Here is a 22,562-nt window from a genome sequence, read left to right on the forward strand (position 1 = left end):
GCGAGAGGCGTTCTGGTCTATAGGGACAGATGGCTCCCACTTTCAGGGCCCTGGACAGAGCAAAAGAGGACAGTGAGGGCCATGTGTGGGGGGAGAACAAAGGCCTGGGAGACAGAGAACCCATGCTGGGTTTACTGCTCTGACACTCAGAGACTGTGTGACCTGAACAAGCCCTTAACATCTCTGAGCTGTACTTATTCATCCATACAACAATGCCTGCCTCCTCGAATGGAAGTAAAATCAAGTGCGTGAAAACTGACAGGGTTTTGAAACCTATTATACCTTGAGCATGTGGCAGTGGAGAGTGGTTGAGGGCCAAGTCTCCTGAGCTACCTAATAATGCTGTTCATGTTCTTTACTGCTCTCTGCCTCATTTCCTCACCTACAAATGTGATGATAATGAACTTAGCTGAGAGAAAGGGAATTTAGGTGAGATGTGATAGGAGTGCTGACTAACATTGATTCTTTACTCTGTCCAAGCACTATTTTATGTGCTTTATAGACATTCATTCACAGCAGAGTGCCTTAGCCCCCGTCTAAACATAGTGCTCAATAAAATGTTAGTTCAGGAAGCCCATTAATGAGGAGAGTTGGGAGGGTTTGGGGTTGGGTGAGATGAGAGAGGGAACTGACCTGTCAGTGTGGCAGGTATGGGCTCACTCAACCCATGGTCACTTGTAATCTCCCAGCATAGGAACAGGGATAGGAAGGAGAAAGTCATGGTCAAAACTGGTCTGAGAAGGTATGAATTGAGCCACAGGGAATGGTCACTAGGGGCAGGTCGGTAGAGCCTCCAGTGTGGGCTCTCCTTGGTCCAGGCTAAGGCACCAGGGCAGGAAAGTGAGCTATTGAGAAGGTGGTAGATACTGAGGGTTTAAGAGGATTCTGGAGATGCTATGGTCAAGCTGAGTTTATGTTGGGCCAGCCTGAAAATAGGGTAGGAAGGAAGCTTGTGGGTCTGGCATCAGGCCAAGGGTGGAGAATGCTGTCCCCGTGGCTCACAATATTGGCCTGCAGGTTGTTTCCTCCAGGAAGCAGGACCTAGGTACTTGGTGAGACCAGACTGGGTGCTCATATTTTCCCTCTCGCAACTTACCAGGTGACAGGAGACCCTGGAGCTGTGCTGTGGCTGGAAGAGATCCGCCAAGAAGTGGTTAGAGCTAACCGGGATACTGACACAGCTCAGAGAAGTAAATGGCCAACAGGGGCAACAGAAGCAGAGGGGAGGGAGGGAGAAGGGGCTCGGCAGAAGTCCAGATAATCAGGTAGCCTTCCAGTCACCTCCCATTCCCTTTCAGCCGCAGAACAGAAGGGTTGCTGCTTGGACTATACGATCGATTTCCTATCGGTCAGCTGAGCAGGAAATCTTTGGGAGTTGAAGGCCCATGGTCCTTCTCCTGTGTCCTTATATGCACTTTCCCCCACAATGTGAGCATGTAAAAATCAAGTGGTGGACAGAATTTTTTTCCATTTTTGACTAATGGCTTGAGTTTGGGTTCTAATACTCAGCTCTGGTCAGAGAAGGTTTAGTCTTGAGAGGAGGAGGGGAGGGGTTGGCTCTAAGGAAAAGTAGGCAGGGTCATTGCAAGTGCACAGTGGTGCTGCAGGTGTTAGCTGTGTAAGGGGCCCCTGTCCTGATGCTGAGTGACTGAAACAAAGGTGCTACATCTGCCCTCTACCACTGCAACCTTTCTTGGACTTCATTCACCTGAGACGCTGTCCTGAGGGTTTCTGCCCATGTCTTGCCTTTGAGTTTCTTTTTGAGTTGATGTCTGTACGAAACCCCAACCCCACGCTGCCCGCTCCAGGAAGTCTTCCTTTATTGCTACCTTTTCCTCCCAGCACAGCTGCTCGCTGCTTCTTTTCATTTGTGTCTGTGTCCATTCTGAATAGTACCCTGTCCCATCAGATGGGGTGTTTTTATGTCCTCCTCTGAATCCCTCCCCAGTGGACAGGACAGTGTCCGTGGGAGGAACTCAGAGAAGGACTGACTGCTCCCTCCTGATGCTCCGTCAGTGGCTCTTGGTATGGCCGCCATCAATCAGGCCATCAAAGAGGGCAAGGCAGCCCAGACAGAGCGAGTGTTAAGGAACCCTGCCGTGGCCCTCCGAGGGGTGGTTCCCAACTGTGCTAATGGCTACCAGCGAGTCCTAGAAGATATCATGGCAAAGAAGCAGTGCCCAGGTAATGGCCCTAGCCTGATCCTCTGCTTCTCTGCCTACCCCAGCCACCTCTTGCCTCCTCTAAGGCTCCTCTGCTTATTTTGCTTCTACTTAGGGGACACAGCTTTCTGGGTTCAACATGACATGAAGGATGGCGCCGCCTACTACTTCCATCTGCAGACATTCCAAGGGACCTGGGAGCAGCCCCCCGGGTGCCACCTCAATACTTCTCATCTGACACGGGAGGAGATCCAGGTTGGCAGGGCCCCTGCAAGGAAGAAAGGTCACAGAGGGGCATTCCCCGCAGGCGACACATCCACCCATCAGGGTACCACGGGCTCTCTCTCCTACCTCCACAGTCAGCTATCACCAAGGTCACCGCTGCCCACGACCGCCGGCAGCTCTGGAAGGCCAACGTCGACTTTGTCATCCGGCTCCAGGCCCGCCTCCGTGGCTTCCTGGCTCGGCAGAAGTTTGCTGAACGTTCCCACTTTCTGAGGACCTGGCTCCCTGCAGTCATCAAGATCCAGGTAGCAGGCTCTGCCTTTCTAAGTCTTTGGGGCCCGAGCTTATCTGAGATTCAGGGTGTCCTCCCTACTTCCTTTTTGCCAAATGGAGTTGGGATGATTTTTGGTCTCTGAACATAGTAACGGATTCTGGAACCCAGACTATCTGAGTTTGAATCCCAGCTCTGCCACCTGTATGACCTTGACAAGTGACTTACTCTGGCCCAGTTTCCTCCAAAAAATCTGAAAATTATAGTAGCCACCTTTACGGTCGTAATGAAGATTAAGTGGGTTAATGTCTATAGTGCCTGTGGACAGGCAAGGACAGTAAAGTTCTAGTCACCACCCTCACCATCACCATCCAGAAGGTATGGGCTGCTTTTCACCTTCCACGCCGTGAAGGTGGAGTGGAATCAGATTTAGTAAGATACCAAGGTCAGACACTAGAAGAAGAACAGTGAAGAGCTGTTGATGGTTAAATTTTATAAAAGAATATCTCTCAGAGAAAGAACTTGTGCTTTTCCTCTCCAGCCAGCCCTTCCCATTTTCATTCTTCCAGCCTGCAGATGGCCCAGCTTAGCTTCCAAGACTGGCCCCCTAGTGACTGACACAGGAGGCCTACTGGGAAGATAAGCCTCAGGCCTGGACACTTCATAAGGCAGGAGTAGCAAATAGAGAGCTCCCCAGCTAGATAGGACCCTGAGGGCCTCATGGGGATACTGGTGGTTTAAAGATAATTTAGTCAACCTCTCTGAATGCCTGATGTCTGCAAAGTTTGCCACTTGGCACTGAGCAAGATGCCAAGTGGAGGATGGGGGTGAGACACACAGATGAGTGATCACATCAACTCTCCCCACCGGGACCTGGAATGTAGTTGATGTTTGATATTGTGATTGTAGGGACATAAAGACAATGCCAGAGAACCCAAGGGAGACAGATATACCAGCTAAGGCTGGCAAACAGCCTTGCTCATAATCTGGGGCATGCAGGATGGTAACTGAGAGCTCAGGCTTTGGAGTCAGAGCTTGGAGTTTGCCCTCTAGTCCTGCCACTTCCAGGTCAGTTGATCTGGGGCCCTCTCCAACACTCAGTTTTCTTGTTCAGAATGGTGGAACTTGCCTCATGTGCCCATTATGGGGATTAAATAGAAAAATTACGTGTAGCATAATAAGCACTGTTGGTGGTAGCCATTATGAGATGTTGCATTTTGGAGCTTTGGTCCCAGAACTCAAGCAAAACTTTAATAGTCACCACTAGGTGGTCTGAACCCGGGATTCCACTCCTGATCCCAGGCCAAAATTTCATACCAATTCTAGGGAGTGGAAAAGCCATACCAATGGTAGGAGAGCAGGTGGACTCAGAGGGCACATGTGCCACCAATACAGGAACTGTGTGGGCACTGCCTGGGTCCTGGGAGGTAGAGAAAGAGAGTTGTTCAGAGCCTCCCGCCACCTGCCCTCCTGCTTGGGGAAGTAAGAGTCAGAGACGAGGCCACTTGGGTGTGCTGAGACTTTAACCTCTCCTGAAAGTTCTGACTCTGGCTGGGACCCCAGTCAGGGTCTTGAATTCCTACCAAGCCAGACTGGTCCCTTTTAAGGAGGCGCTCAGTGGTGGTGGGCAGGACCCCTCTGCTTTCACTCCAGGCCCTGACCAGAGGACATGTCAGGCCATACCTGGAATAGGAGAAGGAGGGCTGAGGAAAGGCATGAAAATGGGGTTTCCTGACTTCGAGGCTCCAAGATGGCTCGCTTATGTCCCATTCCCACAGAGGGACACTGGAAACCTTAGGGGCCAGCCTGGCCAAGATAGTTTGGTTTAGGACAGACTGGGAGGGTAACTGTCCAAAAGAAGATGATCTTAATTTACCAAACTGCAAAAGTGCCAGTGGTAGATTACCCTCTGGAGCCTGAGGACTGTGAGATGTTTGATGTGGGCCCTAAGGGACAGGAAGTATTTCATGGGTAGAGGCAGGACTGGGAGCGAGGATGGGCATAAACAGAGGTTCACGGGCAGATATCCATTTGATATGTTTAGGAAAAATGTCTGGTTCCACTAGAATCTTTTATGAAGGTAAGGGACCGGGCCTCCCTGGTGGCGCAAGGTTAATATGCAACCTATGAGGCTATCCGCAGCCACTGCATCACGAGTTCGATCCCCCACCAGGGAGCTACCCACATGGCGCAGCAGACCTCTCCTGACTCGCCTACTGCTCCCCTCAGCAGTGTATTTCAGTCAATCTGCCTGTTCTATCTCTGGTGAATCCTCTCACTCCCCACACCTCTGGCCTGTACCCTAGTTCTTGTATGCGTAAATAAATAAATCCTTTTTTTAAAAAAAAAAAAAAAAAAAGAGGGCCTCCCCGGTGGCGCAGCAGTTGATCGCTGGGTTGGGAAGCTGCCCGCAGCCTCTGCAACGCCGGTTCCATCCCCGGCTGCTCCCCGGCCACCGGAGGAGGGTCCCACATGGCGCGCAGACCTCTCCTGCCACCCACTGCTCCCCTCAGCAGTGTACTTCAGTCCTTCTGCCTGCTCTGCTCCCCGCTCTGGTGAATTCTCTCACCCTCCCGCGCTTCTGACTGTACCCAGTGCTTATATAAATAAATAAATAGATAGATAGATAAATAAATAAATAAAAGAACCCTGCTTTTTAAAAAAAAAGTTGAAAATTTCTGGGAACTTTGGGACTGGAAGAGGAAAAAGTCGAAGTGGTGCTTGGGCATCAGGGAAGAGGAAGGAGGTCACATGCTGAAAGGTAGCCACAAGGTGTGTATTTTAGAGAAAAAAGGGTGCATGATTTATGGAAAAATCTGACTGCAGCCCAGCAGTCCTGGAGAGACCACGGACTGACAACTGAATTACTGGGCACCTCATTGGGAAAATTGCTTCCAGCCGGGCTCAGTAGCTGGGCGGTGTGGTGGTAAAGGGAAGTGTGAGTAGTGAAACCGCTGTCCGGATGCCTACTGGCAGAGATGGTGGCAGCACTGTGTCATGGTGTACCCCTAAAAACTGCTGTGTGATAGTGTGGGGGTGGTCTCTATAGGGGTGTATGAGTGTTTTTTGGGGGATCTAGCATGTGCTCTGGTAAAGTTGGTGAGTGGATATATGCTTTACTAGTATCATTTAAATTTGTGTCTTATAGGTAAGTTTCTGGGAGGTTAGCGTGGTGGGGTGTATTGGTTAGCGTGGGGGGGGGGTGTTTGTGTGGTGCCCGTTTGCGAGTAGTCACACGAGCACAAAGACCAGGGAGTGGGGCAGCGGGCTGTGGTTGGCTATGTGCATGTTTGGTCTCCCCCATGAAGTCAGAGGTTCTTTGAGAACAGGGCCAGTTTCCTCTCCCCCCGACTCTAACTGCCTGCCCTTACCCTTGCCCCCTTCCCTGGATACCAGGCTTTCCCCACAAGCCTGTTAGGCTAACAGGGACCAACCAACTAAGGTTACCTCTTTTTCTCTCCTGATGTGCAGGCTCATTGGCGGGGTTGCAGACAGAGAAAGATTTATCTAGAACGGTTGCAGTATTTAAAGGCAAACATGGATGCCGTGATCAAGGTAGCTATCGTGATTTGGGCAGGATTCTGCCTCTTGAAGGGCCCTGTGAGGACAACTGTTTAGCCCTCTCACCTCCTGTGATTTGGAGATAGTGAGCTATCCTGGGGCTAAGGAGGCCCTGAGCTGAGAGCTCTGAGGCAGCTTGTGTCTCCTTTCAGATCCAGGCATGGGTCCGCATGTGGGCAGCTCGGAGGCGATACCGAAAGCGTCTGGGCTACTTCCAGAAGAATGTGAGTCTCAGCCTGCTTCTCCTGTCCCCACACTCAACCTTAATCTGCACCTTTGAGATCAAGGCATGGGCAGTTGGAAACCCTTTCCTATCTGTGTTCATGGCAGGTTAACTCCGTTGTAAAGATCCAGGCGTTTTTCCGAGCCAGGAAAGCCCGGGGTGACTATAGAGCCTTGGGTAAGCTGCCTGGTCTCCTCTGGGTTGTGAAAAAACTGCCTAGGTCCCTCCTATCTGTCTGAGTGTCTGTAACTTCGTGGTGTTCAACAGTCAGCAGGGCAGAGCACTTATACACTGGGGCCCTGGAGGAATTTTCTGGCCTTCTTGAGCCCTCTTCTGTCACCAACAGCTGGTGTCCCCAGTCTCAAGTGATCTGCCCTCTCTGTTCCTCAGTGATATCATCAGTAAATTGTAATATATTGATCTCACAGGCATGTCCCATAGTACACAAATTATGTATATTCATTATTTCATTGTCATTCCCTTTAGCTTCGCTCAGAGGCTTCACTTTACTCGAATACCCATTCCAAAAGGCCCAAGGAGATGCACCATCTAGCTCTGACCTCCTTGTATTATAAAAACCTACCGAGTATTCCTCTATCTGCGCACCCCCATGTACATTCCTGACAGAGGTGGGTTGTGTGGCTCAGGCAGAGCTGAGTAGAGGATGATACGTGGAAGTCAACTTGGAGTGAAGGATGAGAATAAGTCAACCCATGGGAGTGAGAAGAGAATTGGGTTGGGGAATCATCAGAGGGCGCTTGGGCTCAGATTCTGATGTAGGGATAGGTCCAGGTTGGGGTGAATTCAGGAGTAAGGGGAGGACAGGGGCGTCCCTGGTAGCTCAAAGTGTTATGACACAACCTATGAAGCTGTCCACAGCCTCTGCAGCACGAGTTCGATTCCCGGCCAGCCAGGGAGCAACCCACATGGCACAGCAGACCTCTCCTGACTCGCCTGCTGCTCCCCTCAGCAGTGTATTCAGTCAGTCTGCCTGTTCTGTTCCCCACTCTGTCTCTGGTGAATCCTCTCAACCCCCTCACCCCCCCCACCCCCCCCACATCTCTGGACTGTACGCCAGCTCTTGTATGTATAATAAATAAATCCTTTAAAAAGGGGGTGGGGACAGTTGTTATGCCATACCTGGTTATAAGGTCATGAACAGAACTAGCTAGCTAGCTACCCACTGCCTTCCAACTGTAAACAGAACCAGTTAGAAGAGAACTGGCCTAGGAACCTGCTGGCCTCAAGCAGAATAGGAACTGACAGTGGGATGACAGGTCAGGAGGGGCAAAGAAGCCTCTGGTGTGGGTATGTCTAATCTCGATGCTCTTCTCTTCCTGCCAGTCCACATGTCCCATCCCCCTCTCAGCGTAGTACGAAAATTTGCCCACCTCTTAAATCAAAGCCAGCAGGACTTCTTGGCTGAAGCAGAGCTACTGAAGCTCCAGGAAGAGGTAGTCAGGAAGATCCGGTCCAATCAGCAGCTAGAACAGGACCTCAACCTCATGGACATCAAGATTGGCCTGTTGGTAAAGAACCGGATCACACTACAGGTGAGGGACCCTCTGATCCACCCTGGCTCAGGTCCTTGTTACAGTGATTATCTGTCCTTCTAGTAATTTGTTGAGGCATATGATGTAGTAGGAAAAGCCTGGATATAATAAAATTGAAATTCCTGGCTTTACTGATTTGTTGTGATGAACCTGTGGGCTGTCAGTTAACCTCTGAGTCCATTTCCCTATTACAGTGGAAATAGGGCCTCCCTGGCAGCACATGGGGTTGAGCACAGCACGACGAAGCTATCCGCAGCCTCTGCAGCACGAGTTCAATCCCCAGTCTGCCAGGGAGCTACCCATGGCACAGTAGACCTCTCCTGTCTCGCCCGCTGCTCCCCTCAGCAGTGTATTTGTCAATCTGCTTGTTCTGTTCCCCAGTCTATTTCTGGTGAATCCTCTCACCCCTGCCCACCTCTGGCCTGTACCCCAGTTCTTGAATGCATAAATAAGTAAATCTTCCCAAAAAATGGAAATAGAGTGCCCACTTCACTGGCCAGATGTAGAGATAGATATGCAACTCCTCAAACTGTTAATTGCCGTACAAATAAGAGTGATGGGATAGAAGGGATATGGTGCTGTCTCCTCCTGAAATTTATACAGCAGTCAAATAAGAAAGAGCAAAAGCTAAGAGACATGATGTGTCAGCCTGGAAACCCAGTTGTCCCTCTGGACTCATGCTGGAGAGCAGAGGTGCAGATGGAGGCTCAGGGCAGGAGGGGGCCCTTCCTCACCCTAGAACCACTTATCTCCTTTGGCTCATACCTTGAATACCTTGAATAGCAAAAAGCCCTGGCTCTTCAAGATGCTGATTCTAGACTATATGTTCTGTGCTGGCCTGAACTGATTGTATACCTGCTCCCCCACCTTGTAGGAGGTGGTCTCCCACTGCAAGAAGCTCACCAAAAAGAATAAGGAACAGCTTTCGGACATGATGGTTCTGGACAAACAGAAGGGATTAAAGTCTCTGAGTAAAGAGAAACGGCAGAAACTAGAAGCTTACCAACACCTCTTGTACCTGCTCCAGGTAAGCAGAGGACTTTGGAAGATGCCCACCATCCCCTTAGGGCCTAGGACCTTGAGGCCCTCATGTCTGTGCCTTGACCTCCATGTAAGGTGTTATTTCCCATAATCCTAATGCCTTGACCCCAGGAAGAAAGACAACCTGCTTCCATTTGTCTGGGCTGTCTCCTGCATCCCTGAGACACTTGGACAGTGCTTTGCCTAGTCCAAGTTCCCACTGGAAAACCTTTCTTTACCTCATGATTAGTCCTTGAGATATGCTATCAGCCATTTCTCTCTCCCCTGTTGCTGCAGACTCATCCTATCTATCTGGCCAAGCTGATCTTCCAGATGCCACAGAACAAAACCACCAAGTTCATGGAGTCAGTGATTTTCAGCCTATACAACTATGCCTCCAACCGCCGTGAGGCCTACCTTCTACTCCAGCTCTTCAAGACCGCACTCCAGGAGGAAATCAAGTAGGTTTTCCAGATGCCAAGGAACGGGAAGAGCATGGGCTAAGAGACACCACTGTTGGCTCCTTCACCAGGCCCCAGTTTATTGAGGTGTGAGGGTAGAAATGGAACCAAAAGACTTCTTTACTTTGCCTCCTATGAAGTGACCATAAGGCTCTCCTGAGAAATACTGTGGGAGGATAGGCTGACATGTTAGCACAAAGGGTAAGAGAGAGATAGCAGGATATTTCCTAAGTGGAGGGACACCAGAGCATGCTTTAAAGAGCCAGAAATCTCAAAAAAGGAAAACAGAGGCCTTCCTGGTGGTGCAAGGGGTTAAGACACAACCTATGAAGCTATCCCCAGCCACTGCAGCATGGGTTTGATTCCTGGCCAGGGAGGTAACCCACATGGCACAGCAGACTACTCCTGACTCGCCCGCTCCTCCCTTCAGCAGTGTATTTCAGTCAATCTGCCTGTTCTGTTTCCCATTCTGTCTCTGGTGAATCCTCTTGCCCTCCACACCTCTGGCCTATACCCCATTTCTTATATGTATAAATAATCTTTTTTTTTTTAAAAAAAAAAAAAGGAAAACAGCTATTTGTCCTCCAGAGGCAGGAGACCAGCTCAATGGCCTTTTGAATCATAGGTCAAAGGTGGAGCAGCCCCAGGACATGGTGACAGGTAACCCTACTGTGGTGAGACTGGTGGTGAGATTCTACCGTAATGGGCGGGGCCAGAGTGCTCTGCGGGAGATTCTGGGCAAGGTTATCCAGGATGTGCTGGAAGACAAGCTGCTCAGCGTCCACACAGACCCTGTCCACCTCTACAAGAGCTGGATCAACCAGACTGAGGCCCAGACAGGGCAGCGCAGGTGAGCAGCAGCAGAAGAAGAGCTCTCTTTGATCAGTTTGGTCTTGGATCTCATTGGGGAAGCTTGGGTATGCTTTGAAGGTGGCATATAAATGAGCATGCAGATTTATGCAAATATGACACCAACCCTATAGGATGTATGGTAGCCTTTTCACCCCCTTGGTAATTAACATGAAACTGATATAAATGACACCAGACCTGGTGTGCTTAACATAGAATGAATATGCAAATATGTTTAATTGCTATGTCATTGCTTGCAAATGATATATCAAATTTGCTGAGAGTTGGGATATGGACTCCTTATTGATGCAGTATAGATGAATATTCAGGTTTATAGTTGAACAGGCAAATGAGACAGTAGGAAAAATAGGCTGGCCTTATAGATTGGAGACATTACTCAGGCACACAAGTACACGGGACATGGAGACACTGTCAAGAGCAGGCAGTGCTGGTGTCTTCTCTGGCATGCAGACTTCAGATGGGGGGACTGCAAGGTCCTGGCCCAACCTCACCTATCACCCCAACTGCCAAATACGAGAACACAGGGCAGCCCTGCTCTCCTCCATTACCACTTAGGAATCTTCCTAATTTCTCCATTCCCTCTTAATCCTCTTCCACCTCTGTGTGGTCACTCCAACTCCTCCTTTACCCATCTCTCCATTCCCCCCTGAGTCCTTTCTCTTGTTCTGGCCTGATTCCCCTAAGCATACTGGACTGCCCTTTTCATATATAAATAAGAAACTGTTGTGAAGACTTTAAGAGCTAGAGCCTCAGGAAGGGGAGACCAAGGGATACGTTGTCACTTTCTGTTCACAGCCATCTCCCCTATGATGTCACCCCAGAGCAAGCCTTGAGTCACTCTGAGGTCCAGAGACGGCTGGACATCTCCCTTCGCAATCTCCTTACCCTGACGGAGAAGTTCCTTGTAGCCATCATGTCATCTGTGGACCAAATTCCGTATGTGTATCAGCCCCTCCCAGGCTGAGGCATGGAATTTCAGCAGGCTAGGCCACAGTGGGGAGAACAAACTGAAGGGAGGGAGGGGAGCGGTGCCGAGGGTGCTTAGTGGGCTTCCAGGAGATGGACCGAGAATGCTTGAAGGCCATGCTAGGACCATGAGCTGGAATACAGCCCACAGAGCTGTGTGTGTCCTGTCAGGACATCACTGGAGTCAGAGAAGGGAACCTTGAATGATTACAAGGACATAGCATTGTCAGAGAGCAAGTGGAGAAAACAATAGGACTCTTCAGTTCACCCAGTCAAAAATAAGAAATAGTTCAAACCAATAGAGCACTTTTTAGTTCTCTCCTTTCCTAAAATTTAGTCATTAAGTATTTTCTGAAAAGCAAATGGATGGGGCCTCCCCGGTGGCGCAGCAGTTGAGCACTGGGTTGCAAAGCTGCTCGCAGCCTCTGCACCACTGGTTCGACCCCTGGCCACCGGCGAGGGTCCCACATGGCACACAGACCTCTCCTGCCACCTGCTGCTCCCCTCAGCAGTGTACTTCGTCAATCTGCCTTCTGCTCTCCCCTCTGGCTCTGGTGAATTCTCTCACCCTCCCATGCTTCTGACTGTACCCAGTGCTTGTATAAATAAATAAATAAATAAATATTTTTTTTAAAAAATGTAGCCCTAAACTTTAAAAAAAAAAAAAAAAAGCAAATGGATGGATGCATTGGCATTGATAATTTGGGCCTCATCTGGATCATGTTCAGCCTGCAGCCTTGTTGGTGCTTGGTGCTGCAGAGGATGAGATGGGGATGCTGGAGCAGGGACGCACAGAGTTCAAAATGGTGTCCCAAGCCTGGAGAACTAGATCAAGGATTTACAATTAGGATTCAGAAAGGATTGTCCTAGTGCCAACAAATTACACAATGAGCTGTCAGCTTCTATCTCTGGTACCCTAGGAGGCAGAAATAGCTGTTAAACAGATTTAATTAAATTGATAGGTGGCACATCCATAATGGGAATAATAATACTAATAGTAATGACAACAATAATAAAGTCTAGCATGTTTGACTAGCATTCTACCCTTAGTACATTACTTTCACAGATGTGATTTTACTTGTTCCTCACAAAAACCCCATGAGGCAGAGCAGGCAAGAGTGATCAATCCCATTTACCAGATTGAGAACACACTTACAAAGGGGATAGAAATAGCTGAAGAGGATGCCTCTGGCTAGTAATGGTGGAATCAGGATGGGAGCTTCCACTCCCACGTGTTCCCTTTGCACCTGTCTCCAGTGCAAACCAGCCCCCTCAAAGATGGTCTATGATGACAGACAGGGCTGGCCTCGGAGTCTCCCGAGCACAAGCTAAAGGTGCTTTGAGGGGAAAGGCAGGATCTGAGGTGCTCCCCAGGGGAGACTAGAGGGAACCAAAGAAGAGACTCTCAGGCCAGGTTGGAAGGCTGTGTGTAAGCTTAGTAGATGGCAGGCCTGGTCTTGTGTGTTGACACCAGGCAGGATTTCAGGCAGGTCAGAGATACTTGGAGGATGGCTGTGGAGTACTGGCTGGGGTAGTGTAACATGGAGCCAGGAATGAGAGGCAGGCAAACACTCGCGGCCTTCACTCTGATAGCGGGGGCAGTACCATAATAACCCAGTTGTGTCCCCAGGTACGGGATGCGATACGTGGCCAAGGTCCTGAAGACAACTCTGACAGAGAAGTTCCCCAATGCCACAGAGAATGACATCTACAAGGCAAGTGTTGTCTCCCTTCCCTGACCTCCCAAGCTCCCTCTTGCCCTGCTGAGGCCAGTGAATCCCCGAACAGAGATAAAAGAAAACCCTATGCCAGAAAAATCCATGAGATAAATAGCCTCTAACCTATAAATGGACCCTGGCTTACCAGCAGGGCTTCAGATGGCAGATGGAAAGGCGACTGGGGCATGAGCTAACAGAGTGGACAACTTATCAAGACCTGCGTTCTAATCCCAGCTCTTGCTCAGTTTGCTGTGACCTTGAGCAAGCGGCTAACCTGCTCTGGACCTGTTTTCTCTGTAAAATGACAGGGTTGGCCAAGATGGTTCCTTCCACCCTTGTAGGCTGGGAGAGTGGGGCAAGGGCAGATCCCAGGGCGCTTCTGGGATAGTCTCCTCTGCCCTCAGGTGGTAGGAAACCTTCTGTACTACCGGTTCCTGAACCCAGCTGTTGTGGCCCCCGATGCCTTTGACATTGTGGCCATGGCGGCAGGTGGCGCCCTGGCAGCCCCCCAGCGCCACGCTTTGGGAGCTGTGGCTCAACTCCTGCAGCATGCTGCGGCTGGAAAGGCCTTCTCTGGGGAGAGCCAGCACCTGCAGGTCTTGAATGACTATCTGGAGGAGACTCACCTCAAGTTCAGGTCTTGCATCCCGGCAGCCTATTCCTCCCTAACCCTTTTTCTCCTCCCATGTTTTTTCTACTCCCTCTCTCTGGAATCCATGGGGAAGACGGGCATACAAGGGAAGAGTGGTTAGTGGGCTGGAGACTAGATTGTTGGAAGGGGAACATTGGGAGAGAGAGAAGGGGGACACTGGGAGAGAGGTGGGCGAAGCAGAGAGGTCGCTGCCCAGACTGGAGACTCAAAAGTTGGCCTGAGCAGTCCCTGGATAGACCAGAAGGTCTTGTGGGGATACTGGCTCCTACCCTCTCTCATTTGCCTGCCCTCTGGGGACAGGAGGTTCATCTGCCGAGCCTGCCAGGTACGAGAGCCTGAAGAGCGCTTTGCGATGGACGAGTACACGGACATGGTGGCTGTGGCCAAGCCCATGGTATACATCACCGTGGGGGAGCTGGTCAACACACACAGGGTAAGGGACTGAACCTGGAGGGCTCTGGGGTGGTGGGAGGTGGGCAGGGCTTTGGAAGTCCACAGTGAGACGGGGCTCACTAGCTCTGGAAGGCTCAACCCTGTGTCCCCTTTTCTTCCTTCTCCTGCAGTTGTTGCTGGAGCACCAGGACTTGATTGCCCCTGATCACCGTGACCCCCTGCACGAACTCCTGGAGGACCTTGGGGAGCTGCCGACTGTCTCTGACCTCATTGGTGCGTGCCATTCTTGGTACTTTGGGTGACAGTAGGGAGGGTGGACAGGTAGGTGAGCAGGTCCTCTCTCGAATTTCTGTTCAGTCTGGAGCTGTGCCAGCAGATCACTGCACACGTTCCCTTTATATCTCATTCCCGTCCTGTCACGGGCACAGATTGACTTAAAGAGAGTGGACAGACGATAGCGGGCCCAGCACCACTACACAAGTGGCCAGTGAAATCATGCAAGGTGGATGTGGAGGCACAGGGGTTCTCTGATGAGGAGGGACCCTAGGAGCCGTGGGACAGGAGGGCGCTGGCTTATAGTGAGCAGGGTGAGGGCACAAATATGAGAGAATCAGGAGCTGCAGGCTCAGAAAGGTGCAGCCCCCTGTCTTCAGGGCACCCAGGGCTGAGGGTGTCGAGGAGGTGCTCCCCAGGAGTGCAAGGACAAGCTCTGTGGGCAACAGTCCTTTCACCGGGCTCAGCATTGAGGGGACAGGGTTGGTTCCCTGGGGCGTGTAGAAAAGCTTCCCAGAGGAGAGGCACATGGAGCAGCGTATGTGCCTGTGCCTGTAGCACTGGCCTTTCTCATCCTTATCCTGCCTCAGGGGAGAACATAACTGCAGATGGGAACGTAGATCTGAGCAAGCTGGAAGTGTCACTGACACTCACAAACAAGTTTGAAGGGCTGGAAGCAGACGCCAATGATACCAACGCCCAGAGCCTACTGCTGAGGTGGGTGAGAGCCTCTCAGCCCTGTGACCTGAGCTCCCCTCTCAGGCCAGTACAATGGCCCTGCTCTGAAGTGGCCATTCTACCTCCTTCCTGGGTGCTCATCCTTCCGTTGTTCTCCCTGACGCTTTATGGCCTTCCCTTTCCTGCAGCCTCAGCTATTTTGACCACTGCAGCTTTCTGCTTTGTGTTGTGACTAAAGGCAAAGGAGTAGTTAGTATATTAGCAACAATGGATGTTTGTGTATCTTTGTGCTGTCTACCAAATAAATGCCTTTCTTCTTTCTCTAATGCTTTTTTATGTTATTACTTAAAAATGAACTATGAAATAGATGCTGGTGTCCCTGCTTTACCACCGAGGAAAGGAACTTGGATTAAGTGACGTGCCCAGAGTCACACAGCAGTGTGGCCAGTCCCTTGTGCTGGCTGAACGGTAGTCAGGAGATGGGCTCTTCTCCCCCAGCATAGCAAGAGTGAGGGGAGAGATGGGGCGGCCTATCTGGGCCGAAAAACAACTAAGTGGCCACCTCGTTCTCCACCCACAATCTCATCTCTTCACCCAGTAAACCAGTGAAGTGGGTGTTGGCTTTGTCCTACCATGGAAGGCTCAAAGTGGGTTGGAGTTAAGGGTGAGTGCAGAGAGGGCCACCCTGAGAGGCAGCGCCACATATGATGGGAGCTTCAGGAGGGGTGACACCTGACCTGGTAAAGTCCTAGCAAGAGAAGGTGTGTACTTTAGCCCAAGCCCTCAAAGGAAGACCATGGTGGAGGACACGGGATGCAAGCATAGTGTGTTCAGAATGATGGTAGTTCTGTATCAGGCCCATCCAATCCAGCACTCTCTGCTGACTTCTCACAACACCTTTGCTTCCTCCAATGCGCTCCTTATCTCCCAAGTGTCTCAGGCAGCCATGATGTAAGCGGGGCAGGGTCCATGTCTCAGCTCTCTGGCCAGCCCTGTGTCATGTCCCTCACCTCTCGCCTATCACGCCCTTCCTGTAGCACCAAGCAGATGCTGTCTGACATCATGCAGTTCCACCCAGGGGACTCCATTGAGGAGATCCTGTGCCTCTCGGCATCCAGAGAGCAGGTAAGTAGCCAGCCAGCCACAGGTACTATCTTACTCACCCCACACCACTCCCCTGAGCACTGCTGATTCCTTCCCTGGACCCCACCCACAGTCTTCCATAAGTGGACACCTATATTCCCCAGTAATAGGAGCTCTGAAGGGCCCAGGCCTGCCCTTGACTCAGAGGCCACAGGGGAGGAAAGCAGTGCCTGGGCTCCACTTACCTCCCCAGTCCCCACTGGAACTGGACTAAGTTCTGCAGGGCCATCAGCCCCTGAATTCAGTGCCCTCTGTTGTTGGGGGGCACTTGAGCAGGCTAACTAAGAGTGCCAAAGGCAGGGGAGTAGGCCGCTTAAAGGACTGGAGGTAGGCGAAGGCAGTCAGTGGGTAGAGGTCTAGGGACAAGTTGGGCTACTGGAGTGAAGCCATGGACTTCCCAGAGAAGGAAAGGAAGGGCCAGGAGATACCCTGGGGCCACCATACAATTCCATGTTTGGGAAGTTGCAGCTGGTACGTCTGGGCTTCTGTTTGGGTCTCCCTCTGCCACTCGCCTGTGTCCATCCATGAGGCCTTTATGCTGCTCTGATGTTACACTTTGATGTTCTTCATGACCCATTCCACCCCAACCCTGCTGGAAGCTGGGCTCAGGGGGCATCTGACAACACCAGGAAGTGCTCGGGTTTCCCTTTGTTTGGTGGTCCCAGGACCTGCTCTGGCTTTGGGGCAGTTCTCCTGCATCTCTGCCCCCCAGGAAGCTGCCCACAAGCGACTGATGTGCAGACGTGAGGCCTGTGAGGCCCAGACTCCAGAGCCGCTTCGACGATACCACTCGCTGACAGCTCACTTCCTCTTGCCACTGGCAGAGAAGCAGCGGCGGGTGCGAAGGAACCTGCGCCGGCTGGAGGGCCTTGGGCTGGTCAGTGCCAGCGACGGCTACCAGGGGCTGGTGGATGAACTGGCCAAGGTACTCACCTGTGCCTGGGATTGTGTGTGTGTGGGCAATGAACATGTGTATGCCCACACACTATATAGTGTCAGCACCCCAAGGGCAGGCCTCTCCCTGGTTAAGTGTTCTCGCCTCCCCCCCCCCCCAAATTATCACCAGCAAGGAGGAAATCAAAAGACCGCTGAAGGGTCTTTTTATTTTATTTTTTTTATAGAGGCATGTTTTTATTTATTTATTATTTATTTATTTGTTTGTTTGTTTTGTTTATACATGCACTGGGTACAGTCAGAAGCACGGGAGGGTGAGAGAATTCACCAGAGCCAGAGCGGGGAGCAGAGCAGGCAGAAGGACTGAAGTACACTGCTGAGGGGAGCAGCGGGCAGCAGGAGAGGTCTGCGCGCCATGTGGGACCCTCCTCCAGTGGCCGGGGAGCAGCCGGGGATAGAACCGGTGCCGCAGAGGCCGCTGGCAGCTTCGCAACCCAGCGCTCAACCTCTGCGCCACCGGGGAGGCCCTGAAGGGACATTTTTGAAGGAAAGATCTTAAAATTAGGAAAGGGGACATTCTTCTAACTCTCTTTTACTAAAAAAGGAGACTTGAACAGTTACTCCCCAGCAGGGAGAGGTCCCAAAGACATCCTTTGTGGGTTTGAGACAGAAGTCCTGAGATTATCCTGCTTGGAAAAAAAAGGCCTTGAAATCTTCCTCTCCTTATTTTCCTGAAGAGCATAACAGTGAGTTCTTCTTGGGCCTGCGTCAGGGCCTGAGACTCTCCTACCAAGATGGACCATCTCTCCCCTCCCCAACCCCAGGACATCTACAACCAACGCAGATACCGGCAGCGGCGGAAGGCAGAGCTGGTGAAGCTGCAAGCCACTTTCCAGGGCCTGAGCACCAAGACCACCTTCTATGAGGAGCAGGGCGACTATTACAGCCAGTACATCCGGGCCTGCCTGGACCACCTGGCCCCCAGCTCCAAGTAGGCACACCTGCATCCTACACCTGTGACCGCTGCCCCGTCTGCCAGCTTTGAAAGGGCCATCTAAGCCCAGCACAGCACAGCCCTTCCCAACTCTGGTCTCCCAAGTCTTGGGCTCTAGTCCAGGGCCCTCCTTTGTCCCCTGGCAGTGAGAAGTCTCCCTTGGGGTCTAATCTTCCTGCCAGCCAGATAGAACTAGAGTTGTTGGTGTTGAAGTTTGTCAGATGAATTCTCTGGGGCCTTTTTTCAATCAGGAGCGCTGGAAAGAGGAAGAAGCAGCCATCCCTTCATTACACCGCTGCACAGCTCCTGGAGAAGGGTGTCTTGATAGAAATCGAGGATCTTCCCAATTCTCAGTACGTATCTTTAGAAGGCGGTACTCCAGCCCTTCTTGTTCCCTAATCTGGGGAGGATTTTAGAGGGGATTGGGAAGGTGAGGGAGGGAGAGCCAGAGGGTCACAGCCCCTGACTGAGGAATTGTTAGAATGGGGGACAGACAGGACATCTCTAGACAGAAAGTTAAGGGCATGGACGTGGTCTAGCAGTTCCCAACAACCCAGCAAATGACTCTCGGAAGGATTCCTGGAGGAGAGAACACCTGAGTAGCGTGGGCAGGTAGAAGAGCTATGGTATGGTGAGAAGGAAAAGTGGGGGGTGACAGAGAGCTGTGCCCCAGAAGTGAGAGAGGAGAAGCCTAGGCTCTGGGCAACATCTGCTCTGCCAGGATGAGGAACGGAGTGTGGGAGAGTGAGGCTGTGATCCTGGGGAGAGACAATGGATTCCCATTTTGAATTTTATTCCCGATAGCTTCAGAAATGTGATCTTTGATATCACCCCTGGAGACGAAGCAGGAAAGTTTGAAGTAAATGCCAAGTTCCTGGGAGTGGACATGGAGCGATTTCAACTTCACTATCAGGTGAGAGGATACTATCTTCACTATCATGTGAGCACTGATGCCTGCTGGGCTTTTGGTGCCACCCGATGCAGAGGCCAGCTTGCTTCCCTGGGCCTCCAGTGACATCAGCTCTGTTCCCCACCATCAGTGTCACCTGTTTCTGAAGAGAAGGGTGAGGGTTTGTGCAGCCCAAGCCTGTTCCCCTGCCCTGACATGAGACCCCACTGCCAAGCATCAGAGACTGGTGGGCTGGTGATGTCAGTGGGATTCCTATTTGAAGCCTAGTCACATATCAGGGACTTTATATCTCCCCTCAAGTAACCCCCTGCAGCTCTGAGACGTTTCCCTATTTTATAGCCTCTGAGGCTGAAGGTTAGGAAGCTGGCCTAAGTCCTACTCTAGTGTTCAGCAGCTGATTTCAAACCCTGGCCCTGCTTGAATTGATACTGGGTCAAGTCACTCTTGGCCTTGGTTTGCCCACCCCATCTGTAAAATGGGGTTTCAATGTCCCACTGGAGTGGCCAGTGCCACTGTGAGGAAGTCTCCAAGCTGGCAGTGAGGAGCCCTCAGTCTCCCTTCCTTACCCCTCTTTTCTATCCTAGGACCTCCTGCAGCTCCAGTATGAGGGTGTGGCTGTCATGAAACTCTTCAACAAGGCCAAGGTCAATGTTAACCTTCTCATCTTCCTCCTCAATAAGAAATTCTTGCGGAAGTGACTGAGGCAGTGGGTGCTACCCATGCTCCTCTTACCTCACTGGATGCTTTTCTGAACACTAACTTACTACTCAGCTTCCCTTCAGACAACCAGAGCTCAGGACTGGGCAGGACTGAGGAGCCTCACCCCTTCCCCAGCTGGAAGGAGTCTGTCTACCTGACTACAGGCAGGGTCTCTAATTGGCTAAGGTGAGCCTTGCCCCAGAGTCTGGCTGTGTGACTTTTAAGTCCCAGAACCCCATGGTTTTCGGGCCAGATGGTCGGGTATGAAGCCAGGGCCTGCCCTTGGGCTGAGGAAGGCTACTGCTCTGATGCCTGTGGCTGCCCTCCCGTGGTGACCCCACTGTCTAATTTCCCTCCACTTTCCTTCCCTGCAACCCCAAAGCCAGGCCAGGACTCTTCCTTCTCCCCCACTATATCAGCTGTGGATGTTCCTGCCCAGCTGAAGCCCTACTGCTCTGCTGTGCTCCAGCCCTTGTCCACACCCAGGAGGGACGGGCAGTACTTGTTAATGCCCACTGGCACTGTGGCACTATTGTCCTCCATGACTGCTATGTCAGGATGACCCTCCTTAACCTCAAACCCCATTCCTCTGTTTATGGTCTGTTTTATATGTGGGTCACTGGGGTATTTATTCTCTCCCCAACCCCTGCACTCTGGGCACTGTGCAGTCCTGGTCATGATCTTGATGTTCCATCTTTTTGAACTTGGAGAAGGAGTTCTCATCTCCCCTCAAAATAATATTCATGCCACTCACTCTTTTATACTTGTACTTAAAAGTCACCTTGGGTGAGGGGCAATAAGATCCCCACTCATGTTTAAGATCTCTCTATTTCAGCTTCATGAAGAGTAGTCTTCCGCTTTTCTCTTTCACCCTCAGGGCTCTTGCGCCTGAGAACCAACTCTTCCAGGCAACTCCGACAGACCTGCAATCTTATCTCTCTTTCTTGTCCTCAGCTGCTCAACTTCCTGTCCCTTTTACCCTGATTTTATTTCAATAAAGCAGCTGTTACCCCTACATCAGTTGTTAACCCCTTATTTCATTTCATGAAGAACAGGCCTCCGAGTTCTGGGACAGACTTTCCCTGAGAGTCCAGGAGTCCTTCCTGCTGCTTCTCCAGCCTGTGCCTGCCTCCGTGCAGGCCCACTCTGCCTGCCTGAGCTCGTAAAAGCTTAATGAGATGTGTCCTTTATTCCTCCCTTCCCTCCCCCAGGGGATGGAGAGGAGGAAGGAATGCTTAGGTTTCGATTCTGCTTTTATCGGCCACTCTGAAGACTAAAGCCAAAGAGGAGGAGAAACCAGTCCGAGTTCTACCCCACCCATTTTGCACACATTTCCAGCAGGTTCTTTCCCTGAGCCGTGACTGACAACACCTAAGGTGCTTGAGTGCAGCTCCTTCGGTGTTGTAGGTTCTACATTCTGATTAAGATCCTCTTTCCATAAAGAAAGCCCCTCCCTCCCCGGCCCTCCCTGCTTTCAGGAAGCAGGGAAGGGAATCTGTGGGAAGGGGACAATACAGACACACACCTGCCTCACACCTGAACTCCCAAGCCACCTACAAGTTTGCCTGGCTCAGCCTGCCTCCTGCACTGCGTTCCATTCTGTCACTCAGGATCTGTCTTGCTGTCACATTCAATCTCAGTCATATCCTCTTCCCCCCCTTAACATGTCACAGCAAAGACTTCAAGTCCTGCCTTGCTCTGGGTGACAGTGGATCCAACTTTCTCCACATGAGCAGTCATCATTAAAAATCTCACATTCAAGGGCCTCCCCGGTGGCGCAGCGGTTGAGCGCTGGGTTGCGAAGCTGCCCGCAGCCTCTGCAGCGCCGGTTCGATCCCCGGCTGCTCCCCAGCCACCGGAGGAGGGTCCCACATGGCGCGCAGACCTCTCCTGCCACCCGCTGCTCCCCTCAGCAGTGTGCTTCGGTCCTTCTGCCTGCTCTGCTTCCCGCTCTGGCTCTGGTGAATTCTCTCACCCTCCCACGCTTCTGACTGTACCCAGTGCTTGTATGTATAAATAAATAAATCTTTTAAAAAAATTTAACAAAAAAAGAAAAAAAAATCTCACATTCACCAGATGACTCCAACACAATCCTGTTATGGCACCCCATAATCGCACAATCCCATTGTGGTACCCCCATAATCACAATTTCAGCCATTTACATACATTGACCCACAACTCTGCAAAGGTAAGAGGTCACCATCTTTGTGTAACAGAGCTGAAACAGGTTCAGAGGGTTGGAACATTGCCCAAGGTCACACAGCTGATAAAGGGCAGAAGGTAGTTTTAAACTCAGGTCCATTTACTCAGCGTTCATATTCTCCTGCATCTTTTTCTTTGAGAAAAAATTCCATTTCCTTCAGCCCCCATTCTTTGCTACTTTATTTCAAGCCCACCCCACTTCATCACATTAGTGATGGTCTCTGATGGGCTTTAGTTCATCAGTGTCCTTTGCTAACCTTCAATGCCCAATCTGAGATACAGATAGCATTGTATCTGTACAATGCTATGTACAGATACACAGATACAGATACATAGCTCCTATGGATGGGAATGTACACCAATGCTATTTCTTTGGAGGACAATTTGTCAATTGTTCAAAATTTACCAAGAATTACCAAAAATATAAGTGCGGGATAATTCAATGAAAGAGTAGTCTTTTCAGCAAATGGTGCTGGGATAAATGGAGACCCACCTACAAAAGAATTCATTTGGACCCTAACCCCACACCATCTACAAAATTTAAACATTAGAAGTAAGAACTGGGGCCTCCCTGATATTCTAGGGGTTAAGTCTCAGCTCTATCACCACTAAGGCCTGAGATTGATTCCTGGCCAGGGAGCTGACCCACATGGCACAGCACACCTCTCCTGTCTCACCCGCTGCTCCCCTCAGC

General features: G+C 51.0%; 1 protein-coding gene across 1 annotated transcript in view; it reads left to right on the forward strand.

Moving 5' to 3' along the window:
• The window catches only part of IQGAP3 (IQ motif containing GTPase activating protein 3), a gene marked incomplete at its 3' end in the record, with an annotated part of 37,256 nt that extends 17,591 nt beyond the window's left edge, over positions 1 to 19,665 (forward strand). Inside the window, exons 16-38 of the mRNA XM_084242931.1 lie at positions 1,100 to 1,190; positions 2,017 to 2,184; positions 2,278 to 2,417; positions 2,522 to 2,692; positions 6,130 to 6,213; positions 6,372 to 6,443; positions 6,550 to 6,619; positions 7,787 to 7,995; positions 8,870 to 9,022; positions 9,313 to 9,476; positions 10,102 to 10,326; positions 11,142 to 11,282; positions 12,943 to 13,027; positions 13,435 to 13,667; positions 13,983 to 14,115; positions 14,246 to 14,348; positions 14,939 to 15,065; positions 16,064 to 16,151; positions 16,882 to 17,094; positions 17,888 to 18,054; positions 18,309 to 18,410; positions 18,862 to 18,970; positions 19,552 to 19,665. Coding sequence (XP_084099057.1) covers positions 1,100 to 1,190; positions 2,017 to 2,184; positions 2,278 to 2,417; positions 2,522 to 2,692; positions 6,130 to 6,213; positions 6,372 to 6,443; positions 6,550 to 6,619; positions 7,787 to 7,995; positions 8,870 to 9,022; positions 9,313 to 9,476; positions 10,102 to 10,326; positions 11,142 to 11,282; positions 12,943 to 13,027; positions 13,435 to 13,667; positions 13,983 to 14,115; positions 14,246 to 14,348; positions 14,939 to 15,065; positions 16,064 to 16,151; positions 16,882 to 17,094; positions 17,888 to 18,054; positions 18,309 to 18,410; positions 18,862 to 18,970; positions 19,552 to 19,665 — 3,162 coding nt within the window. The remainder of the gene's footprint in view (positions 1 to 1,099; positions 1,191 to 2,016; positions 2,185 to 2,277; positions 2,418 to 2,521; positions 2,693 to 6,129; positions 6,214 to 6,371; positions 6,444 to 6,549; positions 6,620 to 7,786; positions 7,996 to 8,869; positions 9,023 to 9,312; positions 9,477 to 10,101; positions 10,327 to 11,141; positions 11,283 to 12,942; positions 13,028 to 13,434; positions 13,668 to 13,982; positions 14,116 to 14,245; positions 14,349 to 14,938; positions 15,066 to 16,063; positions 16,152 to 16,881; positions 17,095 to 17,887; positions 18,055 to 18,308; positions 18,411 to 18,861; positions 18,971 to 19,551) is intronic.
• Positions 19,666 to 22,562: the final 2,897 nt, after the last annotated feature.

This window comes from Talpa europaea (genome assembly GCF_964194135.1).
Source record: "Talpa europaea genome assembly, chromosome: 9".
Taxonomy (NCBI): domain Eukaryota; kingdom Metazoa; phylum Chordata; class Mammalia; order Eulipotyphla; family Talpidae; genus Talpa; species Talpa europaea.